This window comes from Rhopalosiphum padi, chromosome 4, assembly GCF_020882245.1.
Source record: "Rhopalosiphum padi isolate XX-2018 chromosome 4, ASM2088224v1, whole genome shotgun sequence".
Lineage (NCBI taxonomy): Eukaryota > Metazoa > Arthropoda > Insecta > Hemiptera > Aphididae > Rhopalosiphum > Rhopalosiphum padi.
In genome coordinates this window covers 47,974,719-47,999,547 of record NC_083600.1, presented here as the reverse complement: position 1 = coordinate 47,999,547, position 24,829 = coordinate 47,974,719, and the positions used below count along the sequence as shown (strand labels likewise).

Here is a 24,829-nt window from a genome sequence, read left to right as displayed (position 1 = left end):
CAGGATTAAGATACATAATGTAATTTAAAAGAACTTTTTAAGCCTTCATTTAGTTTAACACGCGAATATGATCTTTTACAACGCATAGAACAGCTGATTCACGGCGTCATTCAATTATTCGTGGTGGTCGATGTAGAATATAGATAATATGCATTAGGTTGGTTACTGGGTCATACCAGCACAGAATAAATAATTTCATTTATTTTGTGATACCAGTTGAAAATACACAGCTTGTAAGTTGTATTGAACAAACTTAAAGATAAAAATATCTAATAGAATTATATGATCAAACACATTTTAAAGATAAATAAAAATAAACAGATCCGTACTTAATCGTTTGTGGAATAGTGGAAGGATTTATCAATTTAATTAGATTAAAGATTAGTCATTTTCATGAAAGAAAACATACATTCAGGAATATTTTCAAGAAGAGGTTCAACAACAACTTTCTCTGATAAATACTGACGATTTCCTAGGTTCTAACCATGTGATATCAATAGTTAAGGTTGCGACTTTTCAATTGGTTTAATAAATGCAAATAATTAAAATACAATACAGATGGAAACTTAGAAATTAGAATACAAATTTATATATTATTAACATAAACAGTACAAAATTGTACATGGTTAAAAACATCAATAAAGTTATTGTTTCTGCTAAATAATTTATAAATGTAGTGGCCTATTAACTACTACTGCTCCATAACGTTGACGTCTTATTGATATTGTTTGAATTGTCCAGGTATCGCTTCTGGGATTATAGATTTCAACAGAATCTAAATGTTTTTGTCCAGTTGTTGCCTTATTGCTTCCCCCAATAACATACAATAAACCATCCAACACCACTACTCCTATAGTATAAAAAATATACAAATTATATACATTTTTGTAAAAAAATTAATTATTATAGTCACCTGGATTAACTCGACACAAATTCATATCAGCAATAGATGACCAAACTCCAGTACTTGGATTATAGGCTTCAACACTTTTAAGAGGTGTTGATCCATTAGTTCCACCAATGGCATACATTATACCATCCCAAACTGCTACACCAAGATCATACCGCCTATTTGACATTTTTTCTACTAAGTTCCATTTGTCAAGACTGGGATTATAACATTCAACAGATTTCATACCACCATTACAATTACTATAACCTCCTACCTACATAAATTAATTAGTTAAAATATATCACATAATTAATATAATAAAATTATTTACTGCATATATCAGGTTATTGAGTACTCCAACACTAAAATTCTCTCTCCCGTAAATCATACTAGATACCATTTTCCGTTGTTCAGTATCAAGGTTATAAACCTCTACACTATTTGAATAGCGATTACCATCTAGTCCACCAATCTAACATTTAATACAATATAAAATATATATTATTTATAACATAAAATAACTATTATATTAGCATGACTTACAGCATATCTACAATTATCTAATACTTTAATTCCAAAAGCTTTTTGACTTACTAACAAAGCTAACCTCAGGAACCCAAAATATATACAACATGTGTATTTTGTACCATTTTTTTTAAAATGTGTTTGTAATTTGCACCAAAATAAGGATATTTAAGGTAATTTGCACCATCCTCAGGTAGTAAGAAATAGGAATTGTAATTTGCATCAAAATTAAAATCGATTATTTTTTCGATAGTACCAACTTACAAGTTTCTATATCCTAATATAAATTTAGCTGTTTTTATTTATAAAATAGCTGAGCTTATACACATAATGTTGTAAGTTTATATAAAATCGTATAATTATGAGTATGAAAAAAAGTTGATTGTTGATTGTTTTGATAGCATTTTATGTTTCGCGGTTAATTGAAGGTGGAATAATCTGGAAATAATAATGTATAAGTGAAAAAAAGTAAACTTAGGTATAGGTACATATTAATTGCTATTATACTTCATAACTGTTATAATACTTACACGTTTTTTGTATTTGTATGAAACTAATAATTCAATGAATGAAGTTCTTGATATCAATTTATTATTATACTGATCCAAAGCAACTTAAATTTATAATTCAAATTAATATTACCACATAAGGTGAAAAATCCCGAAAAATTATTATTTTTATTCATGTCCATCTAGTCTTGACGTCAAAGAGGACATTGAGAAATAATCAAATATTTCAAAATCGAATATTTGATATTCATTTTGAAACAAATTATAAATTCTATATTCGACTACCTGAGAGTGGTGCAAATTTCATAACCCATATTTTGATGCAAATTACTAACACTACTTCTGACTACCTGCAGTGGTGCAAATTACATATCTTTAATTTGGTGCAAATTACAAACTCCCAAAAACCTCTACACTATTAAATATCCACCCATCTAGTATTTAATATAATATAAAACATATAGTATTTATAACATAAAGTAAGTATTATATTAGCATTTAGCATTACTTACAGTATATATACAATTATCTAATACTCCAACTCCAAAAGATTTTCGACTAACTAACATATCAGCCTTGGAAACCCAACATAATGATGATGAAGATACATCAAGCATTTTAACAGATTTTAATAACCGATAGTCGTATTTAAATCCATCATGAAAGTATTCAAAACCACCCATAACAAACACAAATTGATCTTTTACAACGCACAAACCAACTTCTTTACAGAATTCAATCATTTTCGGTGTAATATGCATTAGGTTGGTTGCTGGGTCATACCAACTTATAATATTCTTCAATTCTATGACTGACCAACCCAATACTAGAATAACCTATAAGAATTAAACGTTTAAATACATTGTAAAGATAATTCAACAATAAAATAAACATACTTGTTGTAACCTACTAAACTGTCTAGGTTTACTCCTAATTGTTAGTGGGATAGAAGAATTTACTGACTTAATTAGATTAAAATGTAATACTTCAAATACATAATCTTTACCTACAAATATTAAAATAATAAATTATATATATTTAGTAATAATAAATTTATATACATGAAAAAAAATATACATTTAGGATTATTTATAAGAAGAGGTTCATCAACTACTTCCTCTAAGATATACTCTTTCGAAATTAATTTCAAACGCACATGATCCATTATATTGGGTAATAACTCTTTTCTATGATCCAATTCATGTTTTACCCACTTAATGACACATTCAAATACCTATAAATAATTAAAATTGAATTATTATGTAAAAAAATATTATAATATAGAAGATCAGCATCTATTATAGACAAAATTCATAATATGTCCAGGGCCGGATCTAGCATATTTTTTTTTTCAGGGAAATGTATAAAATTAGTGCAGTAATAAAATTAAACTGTTAATATTTCTATATATTACTTGTTAATCTGACACCCTCCAACCAAGACTTCCGATGCAAGGCCCGTTTAATCCCCCTAGATCCGGCTCTAAATATATCAATTTTATTGTTATAACCCATTCAAAAATATATTATTGTTAACTAAAAATTTGAAAAATGTTGGTATTGTTGTTAATACTTAAACAATAATTTATCACAAGGTTTCTATCCAGCTGTTTTCCTATACAAGGTGATTCTTTTATCATAAAACACTCATTATTTCAGAAAACATTTTTGCATAGCAGTGGTACGGGGTTACCCGCAAAATGTTTGTCCACTATTCCGTTTGTCTAAACTTTAAATACGAAGAAATTATTCTACTTTGGAATATGAAATTTAAACTCTATGTTGTCATTCAAAAAAGTAAAAAACTTAAAAAATATAATTTTTAATAAAAACATAGTTTTCCCAACAACTTAAAACTATGTAAAAAAATGTTTTCAAAAACATGAATACTTTTTGAAGTAATGAGTGTTTTGTTATAAAAGAATAATCAATTATAATACATTTATTTTTTTATTAAAATAATTGATAAAATGTTTATATATTGTTTTATAGTGTCTGAATACCCATCATTATTGAGCAAAATATAAACAATCAACATTGATTTAAAATTTTCTCGTAGCCGAGAATTCATATGATTACATAACTATGATTCCTCAATTTTTTCAGATATTATATTTATCCATTATCCAATATAATATGCATTATGATACCTTTTTGTAGCTTTGGTATGAACACTTCCATTAATATACATTAAAAATTACACCTTATTTTGATTGTAACATTGATTTAACCATTTACCCAACATTTTAAAAATTGATCTATTTGTTGGAAAATAATAATAAAATAGTTAATGCTATAATAAAAAGTACGTATAATTTATACTAATTTGATATTGTAAAAATATGACAGCGAGAAATAACAAAATTTTGTTTTAGATATTTTTTTTTACATAATTGTAAATCTGCACTAGACGATTGATTAATAGTGTATATTTTATTAGAAATATATTACATCACTATTTCATTTATTACTGATTAATTAAAACATGAATGTTAGACATAAAAATAAAATTATCATTATGTTTATGTATTTCTGTAAAATAAAATAAAATATGTATTAATTTCATTTTTCTTACTTTTTCCTCAAATGGAACATAAATATCATTACAGGAGATTAACTTAATCACTTCTTTGGATGATAAAGATAGAAACTCATCATGTTCAACCACTTTTCTGGAAAAAAAATAATTACAACTTACTAAAGGAACAAGAAAATAAAGTTATAGCTATCATACAAAAACTGTTTTTTAATATATGCTTCACAGCTTGACGACAATTCTATACAGTTATGTAAGTCAGCAAATACTTTAATTCCAAGACAATTTGAAGGATTCAGGTGTTTTTGTAAAAACTCAACACATACTTGATTTACATAGTCTATCTGAAAGAGATCTGCAGCTGGTAACACAACCTTGAGCAATCAACAATTTAATTAAATTTGATAGACGTTGGTACATAACAAATCAAATATGTATAAATAAAAACATACCTGTACATTTTCTTGAGTGATCATAATTTCTCCTGTATAAATGTAGTCTATCAATACTTGTAAAATGGTGGAATCCAACTCTTCTATATTAACAAGATCTTTATTGTTTTCAGAGAAACTAGAAAACATAGCTTTGAAGTAAGGGGTAGCTGATGCCAATATATTTTTATGTCCAAATACTATTGTACCGTCATCTGTTTGTAACTTAATATCACAAAAATTGTCATCCCTAAAATTAAAAATGTATTATTAGAAGTTATTTAGCAAGCACGTAAAAACATTCAATTTTACTGGTTACGTGAAGACTGAAGTACTTCAAACATTCTATCCCTGTGAGAACTGTTTATGAATAGTTCAGGTTCACATTTATTAGATTTCAGAACAAAATTTTGTGCAGAATCCATCTCTTTCACAGACATAGTACCTAAGTGAAAGATAGTTGATAATTTATATATATTTATTGTGTGTATACTGAATTTAAATCCATATGGATTAAAGATCCATACAAAATTATTCTGATACATAAACAAGTGATAAAACAATAACTGGGTTATTAATTATTATAAATATAAATAATGGTTGAAATTACTAATTGGCATTAAATTTATAATAATATACTTACCTTATATAAAATTTGTGATTTTTTTTTTGCCAAAAATTAGTCAAATTGAATTACTATAAAAATTAAAATAAATATAATAACAACAAATGATAAAAATATAAAATGACGTAATGAATTATTGAAATTAATTATGGTAAAATTCAATAATTTATTGAAATACATTTAACTTTTAGATTTAAAACCTATTTATTTAATATCTAACATCAAACAATATTAAAATTAAAATTACCTTATGTCTGTGCTGTGCTATAAATTTAGGAGATGGATTTTTGGTTAGGAATCGACAAACATTAGAACTAGAAGGTACTTACACAACAGTTATAGCGTGGTTGCTGAACACGTCGTGGTACTGTCACAGACAACACATTTATATGAATAAATAAAATATCATCTGTGGTATGTTAAGGTGTGATAATGGTAAAACAGTAAAATACTGAAAAGCGAAAATTTGACATTTGACTACTTGAGTGTGTGCAGACTGCAGAGTGGAAATAATAACAATATAAAATATTAACAGACTGTCAAATTGACAAACTAGTAACGAACACGGTAAAGGAAGACTGCTTTTACTGTACCGCGACACACGACAATTCCAAACAATAATTTATTATTTTCTTTATAATAATAATATTACTATAAATAAATTAGACGGATGTCGTATAAGCAAAATATATAGTAATATTACTCTATAGTCTATTTATGGTATCGACGTATTTGAAAATATCAAGCACAACGGTGCTATATTTTTGGTTTTTACCATATCGTCGATATCTCAAGAGGTTTTGTTTTTAATACACACACGCACGAATGCAGAATAAATGAGAAATATAAATATGATTGTAAATAGTCTTTATAGGAATTTTTCGATAGCTTGTGACAATATTGTTCATAATTGTATTGATTCTTAAAATATATTTATGTTATTTTATATCATGATTAAAGATATACGTGTATTAAAATCATAATCCTTATACTAGTATAATTAATACTAATATAATTTAAGTCTCTTACGCTTACGCATATTGTTTTGAACAAATTGGGGTAGTCGATTAATTATTGGGTAATTAGAAAAATATGAGGTATTATTTATAAATTCCTAGGGCTTTGAAAATAAAATTAAGAAAACCCAATAATAATAGACATAGTACAAATTTTCAATTCTATACATATTTTTCAAAAAAATTTCCGGAAAAATCTCGGAAAAATCCCTTTTTTCCTAGAGTCTCGGAAAATGAGGAAAAATTGGAGTTTATTAAAATAAAACATTTCCGAAAAAACTGAAGTTTTTGGAAAATTAAATTGCATTTACGTTTAAAAATTAAAATAATCTAAGTAGGTAAGTAAAAAAAATATAGATAGAGAAACCTGTCATTGTCGTTTCACATTTTGCCAATTCGGCATTTCGGCGTATGTACATCATTACTTTTAACTATTAATACCACAGAATAATTATTCTGTGTTAATACTGACGACTATATAGTAAGTAATTTTAGATTCTAAGCGGGCCAATAACATTTTAAAAATTTATTTTACTCGTTTTGAGCTGTTAACGGACATTTTCAATTTTTTTAGATTTTTTTTTATAAATTTCAATAAATTTTCAATTATTGGGTCAAAAAGCTTGGAAATTTAATTCAAGACTCCTAATATATAACCGACTATAACTTACTATAGTAGGCTAATTTTTTAGGAAAAAATGTTTTTCATGAACATTTTCATTTTTTCCGGTAAGACCAAGTTTTTTCGTTAAAACCATTTTTTTCAGAAATTTTAAATGAAACCTAATGTTCTAAATTTTGCCGAGTTTTTCGGAAATTTTTATCACTAGATAATATTATACAATAGGTATACCTTATTTTTATACATTTATAATGTATTAGTACTTAGTAGTTTGTAGTCCGTATTTTGTGAAATTTGATACATACATACATTAAAAATTAAAATAATGTAATTTTGACATTTATTATAAAATACGAAAATAAGATATTATAAGTTTTACTGGTGTCTGTGGCAGTTGGGCCCCAGTGTTTGACCCCCCTTCCCCCGGTAGTTGCACCGCTGTTTACCAATAGCAATATTTTCTGGAGGCTGGAAGCTGGAATATGGAGATATCATAATTATATTTATTTTAAAAACTTATACAACGAACTTATACAAGAACAAGTACAAGTATTTCATATAATAATATTTCATCAAAATCGTGGTTTTTATTTTGTTTTTAATTTTTAAAATATTTTTGTATTATTATATGCCATAATACGGGACTAACCCGCGAGCCCCATGTTTGATAACACTGGCACTTTTATATGGTATTAAACAATTCCCAACTTTTCTCAAACTAGAAAAAATATTAAAGATCACAATGTAAATGAAAATAAAATATTGAAAATTTTGAATATCAAAAAACTCAGAAAAATAACTTCTACTATCTTTGAATTTTTTAAAACATTAAATTAAATTAAAACAATATTCGTATTCGTCAAATTGCATAGATTAATCGCGTTTCCGGTACTTTACCACCCCAAACCGATCGACCACTAGGACTAGTAGGACTAGAATGTGTATTAAACTGCAAGGCCGTACCAAGGGGGGGGTATTCAACCTTCCCCCTGAAAATTTTTGTGATATATGTATTATGTGGTAGTAAAATAACCTATACAATATTATAATAAAATTAGAACACAATTTTTAAGCTTAAAACCCCTCCCGAAGTTAATTTCCAGTTACGGACTTGGTATATCGAGGTTACCGGTGGCTATAAATACTTTTAACTTAATCTCATCTGTACAAGGTACACAACACAATAAACTAATAACTATAGTTCTTTTATTGGTTGATTAATATTATAAATGCGGAAAATGCAGGGTCTGCACTTCACATATTTTTGAGTCATTCTACACAACCTGTACAGTCTGTGATTTGTTTTTTTTGACATACAATTATACTCCTTGCTTAAACATATGATAAAGAGTGAAACAGTGATAATAGAGCCGGTATCTATTTGTCGATTGTCGGTAAAATTGACTACATTTCAACGTTTTCAAATGTTTGAGTATTCTACTTTTACAATTTTCAAAAAAATTTAGTTTATTTTATTGTTAATTGCTGAAAAATTGTACAATGGCATGGAGTTTTTCTCTTTCTGCAAGTCCAAAGGATCCAGTCTTAAGTTGAATAAGTGAGAATTATACATTATACATAATGTTTAACTTGATAGTTATATAAGTCTTAATTGTAACTTCTTCTCTTCTTCTTCTTTTTTGGTTTTGGCCATTCAAGACCATACCTCTAGATCAGTAGTTCTCAATCTTTTTATGCTCACGGCACATTTTTTATAACAATACATTTTGACGGAGCACTAAGAAAATTAAGTACTGGAAAATTTCTATTTTTAATACCTAATAATACTATATTCGTGTATCATGGCCGCGACTCGCGACACTAAATGCGGTCTTCCAAGAGGTCTCCTCCCTTCTGGGTTTTCCTCAATTACTCTTCTTATTAGTGAATCGTGCTTCCTCCAGGCATGTCCTGCCCAAGCCAGCTTTCTTTTTTTTATCTCTTTCAGAATATCCGGTCGTTGAAAAAGGGATTGCAGCTCACTTAATTGTAACGCTTTTATTTTTCTTAGATTACCATTTGATCAAAATCGACAAACACAATGGAATGAATCAATTCAAGACTTTCAACCAACATATACAACGAAAAAATCCCATTAAGTTTGTCAATGTCATTTTTTACCTTCAGATTAAGAGTTAAACAAGCTACTAAAAAAAAACTGCTGTTTCATCTGTTTTTAGTAAGTCATTTTAGTACAACATAAAAATATAGTTTAGATACATACATTATGGCTTTAATATTTTTGGTATAATACATATTGGTGAGATTGTAACATTGCTGCCTCTTACAAGTTTTGAGGATAATTGTAATTTCCCATCTCAAGTGCCATGTTGGTATTTCAAAATTAATAGTAAAAGATAAATGATAATTTATTTTAGTTATTTCATTACGTTTTACTCATAATGTGATATAAATTAATAATGTTTTAGATTCTTTAAATACTAGTAAGGATCTAGCAAAATAATTGGAATGTTATCTATTACAGTTGATGAAAAGTAACCAAGATCAATCCAGTATTTTTTGTTTAGATTTCCATAACATTAAAAATTATTTTTAAATAACATTAATAACAATGTAAAACAAGATTTTGCAATTATTTAGAAATCCTATTCACCTTGGTAAGTTATAATTTGCTGTTTATAATATAATATAATATTTTTGGTAATAATATTTTTAGTGGACAACAAAACTTATTTTTGCAGTTACCAAAAATTACAATAAGTGGACATAGCACTTGGGTGCTTTAAGGTATTGATATAATTCGTTCTCGTGTAACTAAGTTAACTGGTTATCAGAAATTGTACATTCATCAACCTTTATTAAATATTTTGTAGGATTATAATAAATTATAATTTGTTTTATTTTAGAAAAAGAAAATGTTTTATTGGTGATTTTAATGTTCAAGATTTTAATAGTCTAAGAAAGCGGGTTTACGGTATTGGACAATATTATCTGTAACGGTGAGGACTGGCAACGATCACAATAACATAGTCAGAAAAAGATATACTGTTGGTAAGTGTACAGTGTTTTTTTTAAGCCTCAGTGCTCCCTGTTGGCAATAAATAACATGTCTATTTTGTTGAAAATACTATTTTCAATAAAACAAAATCAAACCATGACAATTGTCAATTATTAACAAACCAATAAATAATAATTAGATAATACATTTTTTTCTGTTGACTTATTAATTATTAAAACATATTATAACTATTATATTATGTAGATCAAATCTAGAAATAATAAAATGGTGCTTATTATTCAAAAGTAAAATTTAGTAGGATTAATAAGTCATTGTTAATGAATTAAAAGTATTAACAATTATTTTTCTTAGAACTTAATTTTTTAGTTTCTCTGTTTAGATTTTTACTGTACTACTTCATCCAACTTGTAATGTAGAAACATATTATTGAAGTAAGCATTTCACTTTTGTGTTCTACTTAAGAAAATTTTAGTCATTTCTGATGATGTTGTAATAAAAAAATTATCTTCTTATCATAAATTTTAATGTAAACATACCTTTTAAATCAGAAAGACAATTCAAATATGCAGTTCTTTTAAGAACTATTTGATGGCACATAAAACCATGTATTATTATATAATATAAAACACGGTCTTTGGCTGTAGCTTATTGAATTTCACAATAGTTTAATCTGATATAATATCAACAACTGCAGTATCTAACAGATCACATTTATCATCTTTATTAATAATATTATTTATTTTTTATTTTAATTTTTTAATTTTTTGTTGGCTTTCTGATTGATTACTTTTAAATTAGTCAGTGTTATTTTAGGCGTTGTTGAATCAAGAATCTGACAATTTCCTGTTTTTGGAGATTTTAATACTGAATTTATTGACAGAAATGTATATACTTGTAAAAATGTAGGTGCTGTTGAAGTGTTGAGTGTTCATTTAGACTAGTAGCCTGGTAAACCATACCAAAAATTTGTTAACAGAAAGTTTAAAATAAATATTATGTAAGTTTCAATATTTTATTTTTTCATGAAATAATTAAAAAAATTATTTTGAGTTGACCTTGATTAATTTTGTTTGTTAGAACATATTTAAATTTAACTTTGTCTAAAAAGTAGTTTCTTAGTTCAATTGTGTACTTTAACACTTCATATATACATTTTGTAAGAAATTGATCTGATATTATTTTGCTATTAATAAAGTTAGTTTCCCTATCATCAATGCGAATAAGAGTAGTCTTTAAAACCTTTATACCCAGATTTATATAAGCATAACAATTTCAAAATTTAAATTTTAAATATTAAATTAACTTATGTCAAAATCATTACTTCCTTTTCTTATGCCTTCAGCTGTATACTTACTATTAAGAGTATCAAAAACTGTATATTTTTAAACTTTTCAATACTGTCCTCAAGTTCTTAATTTTTACATAATCTCTATAAAACCTAATTCTTTTTGAAATCAATTTACTGAATATCTATAACAGAGTAGGCAATTACAATTTTGAAAGCTATAATTAGGTATTTATTACTAAATAAGATAGATTCTCAATGTTGGATAATTATTTGAGTTGCTAATTTCACATTCATTTTTGAAAATGTGTCCGTGTCCAGTTTTAATGTCTCTGTAATTTTAAGATACACACATGTAGGAACAATTGTATTTCGTGATACATCTAATTCATTAACCTTTTGGTAATGTGACCAACTTACATGAGGTATATTTGGATGTACCTATCAAATCAAAATATATCTTTCAAACATTAGTTAAAATCAAATTCTAATTATTTACTCACTGTTAATGTAGTTTTGTTATTAAGCTTGTTTCTTAAATTCTTAATTAAGTGAGTGTTCAAAAATACACAAATGGTTTAACTCTCATCCATTGGATTTTGAAATTAATTTTTTTTAATTGTTTATTGATCCGATAATACCTAGTTTAGCCCAAAGTCTTCTGTTAGTTTGTGCACTATCAGAAACAATACCATTAAATTTTGCACCACTATTCTCCAGTAAAGAAATTGCTTTGATATTAATTGTGTAAGTATAATACCTAAAAAAAACATTTAGTAATAATTTAATACGTATAAAGCTGTGTTAATGTGTTACAGAGAATACACCTTTATTTTACTGTGCCAGCAGATATGAATACAGCTGCAGGTTGGGAAAAATTGACAGACAAGCTTTGAAGGATAAATATTAAACCATGGTCTGTGGTTAACTTTAGTATTTGAAGCGTGTATTTCGTTTCTAAAATTTTCAAAACCAACATAACCTAAGTTGGATGATTTAACAGTAATACTAGTAATACTTTGACAGAGTATTATTTTATTGAACAACAAAATACAATGTTTTTGTTCTTGGGATAACATAGTTATTTTTTTTTTAAATAACTGAAACAACTGTTTGTCAAATCCAGAATGAGACATGATAAATATATTTTCACAGTACGAGGGCTTGGTAGAGTGGTAGAGGAATAACATTTTGGACTCCAAAAATTGATAAAAAAAAAAAAGAGAAATAATAAGTAGTTTATAAATTGTATTTATGTACATTTTATACCTTATGTAAAAAGTGATACTGAGAACTATCCAACTATTTGAATATCTTCTATTCTAGGGATTAGTAAATTTGCAAATTTTAATTAATTTGTTTAATAAAATATTTTGTGGCTCACACAAGCTATTATTTTTTAAAAATACATCAATAGTTGTTTGAGATAATTCTATCATTTTGTTTTGCATATCATGCAACTGATTATTCAATTTTTTAATTTTAGAATAATACCTTAAGTAATGAACATAATAATAGTAAAATAACTAGATATAATATTAATGATTAATGAAGAAATATATATTATAATATAATAATATTGTAATAACTTATAAATTAACATAATTATAGTTTAATCTAATATACCTGTTATTTATTTTCATTAATTTATATTTCGCTTTTTGAATAGATATCCTTAAAAGAAGATAGACGAGTTAGAGCTGAGTTATGAAATAAAAATGATTATAATATTATAAAAACTAAAATTAAATACCTGGAAAATTTATTGCATTAGGTCCACCAATACATGCATTTTTTCCAGCAAATAAAAGTTAAAACTATCTGATCTTTCTAATACCTTAATATTTAATGGAAATGTAATACATTTCAGTGTTTCAGAATCATTATTCACCTCATTGTTATAAACACAATGGAGATGGTATTTTTGTGCAAATTTTATTACTTGTAATTTGCACCACCAATAGGTAAATTGAAGTAGGTATGGGTTATCAGCCTTTACATCATTATTTGTTAAGTATAACTTCTATTTGTTTAATTTTTAATTTTTATCTTATAATTAACTCTTTAAAAAAGGATGATAGCAATTTCACTCTTAACACCAGGGGATGTCTTATACGTAACCACGTAAGTAATGACGACTATATATAAGATTTTCGAGTTAGGTTAAATATGGGTTACTGGGTTACGGTTTTTGAGTTGATAGAATCGTCTCTACTTGTCATACACGCCTATGATATATGGCTAAACTTCTTCAAAATCAATCATAGCTCCCTTCAAATGGTTTGTTTATACCCCCATCTGCCTTTATATATTTCAGGGAGCATACACACAGTACATACATGCAAATTATAATAGCCCCCCCCCAAATTTACAACTCAAATTGCATCTATGTTATGAAATCAGACGTACACAAAATTAACGAATAAATATTAATATATTATTAATCATTTAGCATGCTAAATAAAGTGCACCTAATATTAAAGGATGGCGTTCAATAATGATCATTAGGATCATCATCTCTGCTCCCCTTTTCGTTTTTACATATTCTCTATATAATCATATTTTTACCTAGTCATCGGTATTTGTTAGGGTGTTGACCCTGTAAATGTAATGTAAGTTTAAATCTACATATTTTCTTTTTAAAATTCAATGCGTTTAGAACATTTATACGTTTTGAGTAATTTTTATAAAACGTTTAACCAAAAAGAAAAAGTTAAACAAAAAAAATAACCAGAAAATATATTATTTTTTGAATAAAAATGAATGTAAAATGTAAATGTAAAAGTACGACAGCAAATATCATTCAAAGTTTGCTAATAGGTTTTTCCTTTTACGGATAAAAGAATTTGTGGAAAAAATGCTGTTATTATTATATTTCAGTTATTTCATTAAGTCGTAAATTATGCAAAATCAAACTGGACCAATGAGAATTTTCTTTTAAGACATATGTTTCTATTGATTACCGAATAAAAAAAAATCCTTATTTGAAATAATAATATTATCATAATATTATACGTTCCTTAATTCTTATTAATGCTTATATAATTCTAGTTCGATACAATAAATTATAAAAAGAAAAAATTCATGATCATTTAAAAAAAGTTTTATTAGGTTACAAAAAATTCATTTATTTATCGTTTTTGTCTATATTTTTATATTTGAAACATGATTTTTGTCGCTTATGCCTACGTATTGTATCTCATGATTTTAAATTGTTGATTCGATCAGGGTCAACACTGGGTACCTGAGGGCTGAGGGCCCAGGCATGAATTATTTTCTGGGGCCCAATAATTGTATACTGTTTTTTGGGATAACACAGTACAAGGGCCCAGGAATTATAATACGGCAAGGGCCCAGGCAGGAATCCCGGCCCTCCAGCCCAGATTTAAATTTTGAATTGAGTTACGCATTTGACTTTTTTTCATTTTAAATATATTTTGGATTACACCACAGTTTAGTGTTAAATTATTCTTTAAGAACATTGTAATTTTATCGTTAAAAATCTGAAACATTTTTGCGGATATCGAATCTGTAAAATACATGGTGACTGTATTAACTTAAAACTAACTATTACTTACACCCATTCGTCACACAACTTACAACTTACAAATTACAAGTATTCAAAGCAGTCATTATTTCAATCGCACATTTTTTTACAAGTTATATCGTCATTTGATAATCTGATTGATAAACGCTCCGTCTAACCGGTAATAATTTTTCGTTTTGTAATAGACAAGTTCGCTTTTCGTCTATAGTTTCATGCTAAACATTAAGTCGTCAACTAAATAAAAATAAATAAATAATAACAACAAAATACCTAATGAATAAAAATATCTAGTTCAAATAAAGCGGTTTTCAAAAAGTTTGCAGAATAATAATATTGGACGCAAACTCAGTTTTGTGTACACGTAGCTATGCAATATTAAATGATTATTGTCAAATGCCGTTTGATAATACCTGAATGCTGAAATAACGTGATGTCGAAGACGAGACCATAGATACCTATGCTATTGTGTTTGAACAACGAGTAACGACTACGCCGCAGTTTGTACTGCAATCCTTCATTGGATTCTTCGAAACTTCATAAAACCTATTATAGCCACACTACGGTAGGTAGGTAGTAGGTACGTAATAATATATTTAATACCATACTAATATATTCAGTAAAACGAATCAGTCAACTCGACGTAATAATTTAAACATAAAAGGTATTTACTCCGAAGTTCGATTGCTTAAATATTATTACATTGAACAGATTTATTGTTATTAACGTTTAATATCGAATTGTGCTGAAAACGGGCGCTCCCCGATTTCTATTGATTTCTAAAATTCATAAACATTTCAAGTTTTGCTTCACATAAAAACTCTTCATCCAATTTATTCAGTTAAAATGATTAATAATTAATCTTAATTAGCGGGTGTTTTAATCGCGGATACACAGTAATAAAAATTGAATTAAAACCGTATAGAAATGTGAAACGGTGTACTTTTATTTACATATTTTTTCCATCAACGACGAGGTTATTAGGCTGTTACAGTGTTACGATTACAATATTATTTTCACTGTCGAAGATTATAATATTAAATTTGTCAGTCAGTGTAGATCAGTTTCATTTTATACGATTGAAAAGTGTATGGACCGCGTTTGTCGAAAGTGTGAAGATTTCTGAGTTTCGGCAAGTCCGTGACATTTGTGTCTTGATTCGATATATTATGTTCGACTGCGATAGTGCGATGACGATTGTATCGCACGTTGAGCACGGCGGCGGTTGATAGTTGATCTTTCTCGGCTATTATTATGAGGTATGACGTGTCCACGACTCCACGTACGATTCAAATGTGGTAGATTATAAACTCTTTATTTCTGGAAATTATGAATAGTTTATAATATTTACGAGTTACGGTTATATTTGAATAACGATGTTATCGAAACATTAAATGTGAAAGTTTGATAAAACATGTTTACAAATGAATAATACTTTTATGTATCGATAAAGTAAAGTGTGTTTGGCCGATAAAACTGTTGAGTCAAGCCGACCCGAAAGTCTTGCCGGACGATCGCATCGGTACGCGTTGTTCATATATATATATTAAATTGGCAATTTGTTTTTATTAGGTTCGGTCGGTCTGGCTGGTTTGATTGGGTTTAATGTATGCGTAGTTTTAGGCCACAGTGGCACAGTAGGACGAACTGTTTGATTTATCTATGTTTAAATGATGTTATATGTAACTGGAAATAAAACTGCATTTAAATCTAGAAGCAATAAATTAATGAACGACACCGATTACATTTTTGATATGATATTATATACCTTCATCATTATTGATACCCATTGGCCACTGTTGTTATTTCGAGTTTAAATAGTATAAGAGGCCGTCATAGTAGAAAAAATGCTTTCGTACTTCCTATAGTTCTCAGGCCTCGTTGATCGTATACCAGTACACCACTGTATTTTTTTTTAATAATGAGTAGGTAGGTATGCAATTATTTGGTAAAAATAATGAATGAAAAATTGTTTTCTTTATTCCTGTCGGGCGCGCGATTAACAATAATGATGTGTAAGATGTATATGTAATAATATTTATTAATTAGATACTCGTATTTATTAAATTTTTTAAAAAAAATGTTTATTTAAAAGCATGACAATATTTAAGAACTTTTTATCCAAAATAGTATTAAATCGTTTAAAAGGGAATAAAAATATATATCTATATACTTTACACATAAAATGTTTTTGTGTATGCTATAATATTTACTATAAAAGTATAAATATACATATAAAAAAAACCAGGAAACTAGTCTTGATATAGAAGCTTTTGAGTGCAATTTAATGTGTTAAATTTGAATTCGAATATGAACCAGTCTATTGTTGTATTCGAAAAAAAAATTCTAAGCGAATGAGGTGAGTTTATCTTATATTATAATTCTAGTACTTATTTTATTAATTCGGTTAGGTTGTTTCTTAATTTGCTGATCCAATTGTTGCTATAAATGCTAATAAAGTAATAACATAATTTAACTTACAACTTGTAAGTTCTGACATCTATTTTTCTTTTAAATTAGTGATTCATGCGTAAATATTCGTGTTTTCCACTAGAGGGCACTATAAATACTGTAAATTTGTTATTTTTGGCCAATCATTTGAAATGACATATTATTAAAAATTAAATTGTTAACGATAAGTTTTTTGTTATAGCCTTATAGCGCAGGCATAGTAATCATAATAGTAATAATAATTATAATTTATTATATTTACTCGTTTGAATAAATATGACGAAATACGCTTATATAGTGAATATATAACTTAATAAATAAAACAAAAATATAAATACACGTAAAAAAGTATGTCGAAAAATCAATATTAATAAATGCTCATGATAAATAATAAATATATAAACCAAAAATTCTACAAATATTTTGATGTTACTTATCTTATTATCGAAATGGCGCTGCGCTGTCGATTAAATATAAATATATAATATTATAATTTATCACTACTTATCAACCATATTTTAATCATTAAAAATTTAAAACCTCTTTCAAATAATAGTTGATTGCGCTTCTACTTTCAGGGATGACTCGTGGAAATTCTATGATCATTGTAATTCCGTTAAGACTAGCTGTCATAATGATTTCATAACGTTTTGAATGTCTTGATCATTATCGACTAACGACTTATGAACATGTATATATAGTTATTTGGTGACATAGTATTTGTAAATTATTTACAGGCATTGAACAATTAGTTACTATCTAATTTGGTTTTTTTTTATAACGGATGACTTACAATTTATTTACAATCAAAGGTACGTAATACTATGAGATTAATCTAAAATTATTTATAACATCTACTCATCGAAACTGAAAGACGAGAACGATTTGGCTTTATTGTTTGTAGCCGTGACAAGATCCTATTTTACTTATGATTGGATCCAATAAACTGGTCAAGTTTATTAAGCGGTTTCACATTTTGCACTATCAAACACCAACAAAAAAACTAATATAGGTAGGTACTATCATATACATTTTCATATAGCAGTCGCAGTGACATCGGACATATATAAATAGATATAGAAATCATAACGTTCACTGGACGGCATTGCCATATTGAATGTAACCCACTTTTGTAACAGGTCTAATGGCATCACTTCTCAGTGTCAAAAGTTCATACAACTCATTTATGGGTAAATTAATAGTTAAACATCGGGTGGATATACTATACTGGATGTATATGCATAATATAGGTAGACAGCGTATTGAACGACAGCCGCTGCATGCTAAAATGTATTTTGTACTTTTGTAGTGTTGTTCGTGTATAAATAAAGTATAAACTAAATTTCTAAATAAATAACTTGGTAATCGTGTGTGTTTTAAAATAAATATCGAAACATTAAAAAAAAATTTAGTGAAATTCGTGTAAGTAATGTTTTAGTACCAATTGGTACTAATTGTATAGTGTCGATTGTTTTTATTGAATATGAATCGAAGTTTTATTTTCTGCTGAACATCTGATGACGTGTCAATACGTGACATATAAATGTAGTCTTAAGGGAATTCTAAACTCATGTATAATACAAAAATGAAACTCGGATATCGATCAATATATTAGTAATACACCCAGTGACAGGCGTCGTGCAGATTTGAATAGTATTTTAACATATTTTGTAGGTATAGGTATGCCGAAGTTGTCCGTGTTAAATTAAGTGAATAGGTATATATATATATATAACACGAGAAACTATACTAATATAATATTGAATTAAGAACATAACTCTGATATTAGCAAAAACCACACACAACACATATTTGCAAATCGCCTATTCTATAATTGGACTAAAACCACAAAGCTATTTTATTAAGTTATTTATTTTTTAATGATCGATTACTTAATTCGAGTTATTATAGTAACTATACTTTTTATATTTTATGATGGTTGTTAAATTGTATTGATAATATAAAAACTATTTTCAATCGTTCGATTTTATGTCTATTTTTCAATAAACAAGACGTTAGTAAAAATTCATAAAAAAACAGATAGAGGACCATCAATTAATGCAAATTGTACGATGTACGAAACTAGAAGTGGTCTTAGGGGTAAAAATTTTAATCGACATACATCACACATACTACCATTACTACCCAATGTATGTATAATATTAAATACAAAATGTCTACATAAAGCCCATAAAGGTACTGATCACGGTTATCTACTCAGGTTGAAGGATGATTCTTATCACTATACATTAACTTCCGTAACGAGTAATGTATATATTGGGACTAATAGTGCTCGTTGGTTGTGGTCAGACTATTTCCATTGATCTTGGAATAAATTATATCATCAATCAATGTCATTAAAAAGTTTAGGTAAAGTAATTACAATTTTCAAACAGGCTTCATTAGTTTTAAAAAATCATTTCAGCTATAAATGATGTCGAGGAATGAGGTAAAACTAATACAGAGCTTTAACAAGATTACAAGTTGTTAGTGATTAACTGATTATACGGCAAACATTATTCTAATCACTAAAAAATTCACTGAAGTTGATATTACTTGAGCTTAATGAGTTTCATGACTTTCGTGGCACGAGTTATAAAATTAATAAATTTGTCGACAGCATTATTTGTGTTACATTATTAGTAATCAAACCAAACTTTTTTGTAGGAATTTTTTTGAAAATTGTATATTGTGTATAAAATATTACAATATAAATTTTAAGTTATGGTAAAAACAATTGAATTGCGTATCTGTGGTAAATATTTTTGTATTGCGTTAACATAATTTAAACAGTTTGATAAAACAATTTTTAGATTCTGAACGGAGTGATAATGTATTGATTTTACAATGATGTGTGTTTTTTTATTTTTGTGTCTGTCATCACTTTTTGGAGTAGTAATAATGCTTCGATTTTTGACTTCAGCCCCTCTTTGAAAAGGAAAAACTCATCTAGTTGGTACTTTAAGGGGATCAGAAGTAAAAAATTTCCAATAGTTTTCAAAAGCGTCGGGAAAAACCCTGAAAAAATTACGGAAAAACGGGAATTTTTACGCATAACCACTTTTTGACTAAATCGATGTTTTGATTTTGCTGTAACTCAAAAACGAATCATTGTAAATACATGAAATTTTCACCAAATGTTTATATTAGCGTTATATATTTACGATTAAATTTTCAAAATTTTTAGAATTTTTTTAAGCTTCTAATAGACAATTGAAATTTTTGACTTTTTTAAGTTTTTTTTCTTAAAATGCCGATAAAAAAAATTTGGCTATCCAAAAAATCTTTAAAATCTAATACAAGGTTTATAATAAGTTGTACTTATCGTAGTAAAAAAAAATCAAAAATCGTTAGTCACAATTTTTGTTTATAAGCATTTAAAGTTCAAATGTTTACAAAATATATCAAAATTATGAAAATTTGCAAAGAATTTTGAAGTTGAAAATTCATAAAATTGTTGTGATTTATACTTAAGGTTCAAAAATCCAATACTAGGTTATCCATAAGTTTTCCTTCAAGTAACTGTAAAAAAAAATTCCATTGTCAATATAGAAAACATTTTATGAGCGTATGAAATTTAATTTTTTACGAAATCGCGTAAAATAACGTTATATTACAATTTAAATATAGGTAATAATATAATATATCCAATTAATTATCATTGACTGACAAAACATCTCCGTTCAGAATCGTTTTTCGTATACAATGATACCCGTCATTGCATTCAAATTTAACACATCCATTATAGTGACCTACTCTCCATCTCTACTATACAGCAGAGCGATATCCACTTGCCCACTTTTTTTTTTCATTTTAATATCCAATTTTTTATACACATTTTATTTCAAAACGGTCATACATATTGTAGGCTACAATAGACGATCATATATATCAGTTATTCTCGATCTTTAAATTACAGCGACAGTGCGACACACTATTATAACATCTCTCTCCTTGTGATTCACCATATTATGGAAAATTAAGATAGTCTTAACAAAAACTTTAACTAGGTTTATTTTGCTTCATTGGGTTTTGTACGATCTATGTAAATTAAAAATGTAAATTTTATTTTAATTATAAATGTATAAATTTAAATAAATATGTAATAAAGAACTCTTAAAGTTTAAAAACTTAATATTTTTAATAATTTTTATTTTTTAAAATATTTAAAACTTTTCATGAGAAATTTAAGACCAACGTTTCATACATAATCTATTTTAAGTTTGGTGAAATCATTGATAGAGCAACTCCTAATTTATCTTTAGCAATTATTTTATATTTCGTTTAACGTTAAAAAAGCTCTCATATACCTGTAAGATGTTTAAAAGGGCAATAATCCTGTAATAGCTAATTTGAATATTTTTTTACACAAAATGCCCAAAATTCACTTAGCTATCGAGCTCATCGTATAATTTGAAACAGCGATCATTTTTTTAATTCCACGAGTACTCGTTCCTCTTTTTATGAAAGCTGTGTGATTTTCAAACTCGGGGTAAAATAGATTTATTACCCAATCAAGTTATATAGTACGAAGCTACGAAATAATATTTCTTTTTCATTTAACGTATTATCTACGACGCGACACGGTGGTTCAGAATGATTTTGCATATAAATCTATGGGCAATAAAAATAATCACAATGGTAGTGGATCAGTGGCGGTCAAATGATTTTGTCATGGGGGGGGGGGATGTGGCATAAAAAATATACAAAATTTAATACATTAACATTATAGTACAATATACATAAATTTAATTGTTATAAATATTAAAGAAAAAAGTCATGAAGGATCTATCTCCCCTCTCCCATCCCTCCGTTTGACCACCTCTGTCGTGGATAGTCCTGCACTTTGTTCACAAAAATATATCCTTATCGAATTAATTTTAATCGTTTTAGTAAATCAGTTTATGGTTTCCTTTGGCGGTTCAACGTTGTGCGAGTCTCGCACGTTTTTCGTTCAGATACAAGCGTCTACACTTAGCTAGGGGAAGCTGTTCAACGTAAAGCTTACCCTAATTTATGTACTTAACCTAATATGTGTGTTTAATCATTCCAATAGAATGCAATATAGTGTTTCGTTTAATATCAGCCGAATGTGAAGGAATATAACTAAATTCAATATGAAGGTGTAAACAAAAATGAAAATTCGAAAGCACTTTAGTGGGTTATCAGAGCAGGCTACGCAATACGATTATTTTACCATCATTTGATATACATTAAAGTATATACTATTATATATATACATACTTATATTAAGGTAAAATAAAAACCATTTGTTGTATTTACTGACACTGAAGCAGATCGTGTCTATTAGTCTTTGTAAAATCCATATAAAAACGAACAATAATGCTCGAGCAATAAACAAAGATTTCACTGAATCCATTTAAATGAATTGTTGTTTTTTTTTTTTTTAAACGGCTTATACTTTCCGTTTATTTTATCTCCAGCTATTTAGAGAAATAAAAAATATTATTTTGATACAACGTATAGTATAGTGTACTGTACTATAGTACATAATATCTCGATTTCGGCTTTTGACTTTTGAGTAAGTGATATGGTTTACAATATTGAGAGTATCAAATCTATACATAGATTTGATTTTTTTTAAGATTTTAATTAGCCACCACATGTTTTAAGCTGGAAAAACTAGGTACTAAATCGAGTATCGAGATATTAATTTCATAAAAATTGTTTTATTGTACATTCTAAGCAGAGCGAGGATGTATTGATTATACAATGACGTGAATGTTTTATGTCTAAAAAATACTTTTTCCAATAGAAAAAAATGATTTGATCATTCAAATTTTAAGGAGGTTTCTGAAAATCTTGAAAATTGTATATTTTTTGTAGTTCTGTGAGTCAAAAGTAAACATTTCCCAGTACTTTTAAAGATACGAACATTTGTTTAATATAATTGAAAACCATGATTTTCCACCGTTCTTACTTAAAATCGTTTTTCGTATACCATGACAGGAATACGATTAAATTCAAATGTAAGTAATTTAACATATCCATTACAGTGACCCAATGACAAGGTACAATCGACATTTACCGCTTATCAAAGCAGTCACCTATTTACTCAATTTAAAAAAATAAATGAACTCATGTTTAAATATTGTTATTTTGTTTGATATAAGATTTGTTTTATAATAAACGTTAATTCTATTTGAAGCCAGTAAGTAAACGGATAAATAGTGTATATACATGTATATTATTTTATAATTTATTATTATTATTATTTTACATATACATTTATTTTAATTACATATGATTATTTTTATTTAATTTTAAAATTATGTAAATAAAAGAATAAATAATCATACTTTTGTTTTTCTTTGTTCAGTATCACCAAGGTTCTTAAAGCCTTTGCTTCCTAAAACTATTATTTATCTGTCCGCGATAACCATTGGTTTCTACAATTGGTAAAATAAGAAAATAAATAATAGATTCACGCGGTTTTTATTTAAAATTTTGGTAATATTCTAAATTTACCGTTAAAAAATTAATCAGGAGCGTAATAAATATAGCGTTTAATTATATCAGACTTGAGATTATAAGCATTATTCAATATAATATAGTTGTATTTTAAGTTAGAAAGTATTTTAATATTAGAATATTTAACTGCCACTTATGTCTAATTTTCACTTTAGTATACGTCAATAAATTCTTATAATCTAACGACATTATTTAAATATTTTACATTTTTACACAATTCAAAGTTTGAATAAGAGTTATAAAATAACTTTTAAAACTATGGTTGGTACTATTTTTCAATTTTCTGAGCTTCAAATGTTTTTAAATTTAAATATCAATGGTAGATGTTATTTTTAATAAAATACAATAAAAGGTCTGTTAATTTAAATAATATTTTTTCATCACTGCATAATATTATTTATTAAAGTGAAATAAATAAACCGCCGTGTCAAACTATAATTGAACACGAAACAAATTTATATATATATTTATAGAATTTTATAATTTGTAGTTTGTACTTTCATTTCATGTGCATACCGATATGATTTTAGAACAAATAATACAAAATTTTACAGTTTTATAAATATTTTACAACACTTTCATAATAAAAGGGATTATAATATATATATATATATTTTTAATAATTTAGCAGAACTACCGTTTGAACCTTTGAACAAATTGTTATTGCGATATCATTCTGTCAAATTTTAATCGAGTAATATATATTTATTTGCAAGTCAGCATTTTGGGCCAGGGTATAGCTACAACATACAGCACAGACTCGAACGACAGATGATTTATGACTACCGTGCAATATATACGTTATACTTATAGATATATTGTGGCATTGTGGCGCGATACAGTTCGTCGCAAACATATTAAATTAAAACGTTAAAAAAAAATCTTGAACGACGCTCTGACGTTGTATATTATTATTATGTAT

General features: G+C 27.0%; 1 protein-coding gene and 2 pseudogenes across 4 annotated transcripts; 1 reads left to right on the top strand and 2 right to left on the bottom strand.

Moving 5' to 3' along the window:
• Positions 1-500: 500 nt before the first annotated feature.
• On the bottom strand, positions 501-6,199 carry LOC132930622 (kelch-like protein 2). Of its 4 annotated transcripts, none has more exons than XM_060996585.1 (12): positions 5,765-6,198; positions 5,536-5,588; positions 5,205-5,337; positions 4,914-5,142; positions 4,660-4,835; positions 4,501-4,597; positions 3,004-3,160; positions 2,823-2,932; positions 2,439-2,762; positions 1,224-1,364; positions 914-1,166; positions 501-850 (listed from the first exon to the last, which is right to left on the bottom strand). In XM_060996585.1, exons 3-12 carry the CDS (start codon positions 5,330-5,332, stop codon positions 666-668), a joined length of 1,800 nt encoding a protein of 599 aa, XP_060852568.1. In that variant the 5' UTR covers positions 5,333-5,337; positions 5,536-5,588; positions 5,765-6,198; the 3' UTR covers positions 501-665. The 4 variants fall into 4 exon arrangements, with proteins under 4 accessions (XP_060852568.1, XP_060852569.1, XP_060852570.1 ...); XM_060996586.1 differs by having other exon boundaries at positions 5,847-6,198; XM_060996587.1 differs by lacking the exon at positions 5,536-5,588 and having other exon boundaries at positions 5,765-6,199.
• Positions 6,200-8,501: 2,302 nt separating this feature from the next.
• Positions 8,502-12,496, top strand: LOC132930019 (uncharacterized; annotated as a pseudogene).
• LOC132930826 (uncharacterized) lies at positions 10,485-11,092 on the bottom strand (annotated as a pseudogene).
• Positions 12,497-24,829: the final 12,333 nt, after the last annotated feature.

Coding starts and splice junctions, on each gene's coding strand:
- LOC132930622 (XM_060996587.1), bottom strand. CDS start 5,332: ATGTCTGTGAAAGAGATGGATTCTGCACAAAATTTTGTTCTGAAATCT. Junction 2,933..3,003: donor TCTTATAAATAATCCTAAAT/GTATATTTTTTT, acceptor TAATATTTGTAG/GTAAAGATTATGTATTTGAA. Junction 1,365..2,438: donor TAGATAATTGTATATATACT/GTAAGTAATGCT, acceptor ATTAAATGTTAG/ATTGGTGGACTAGATGGTAA.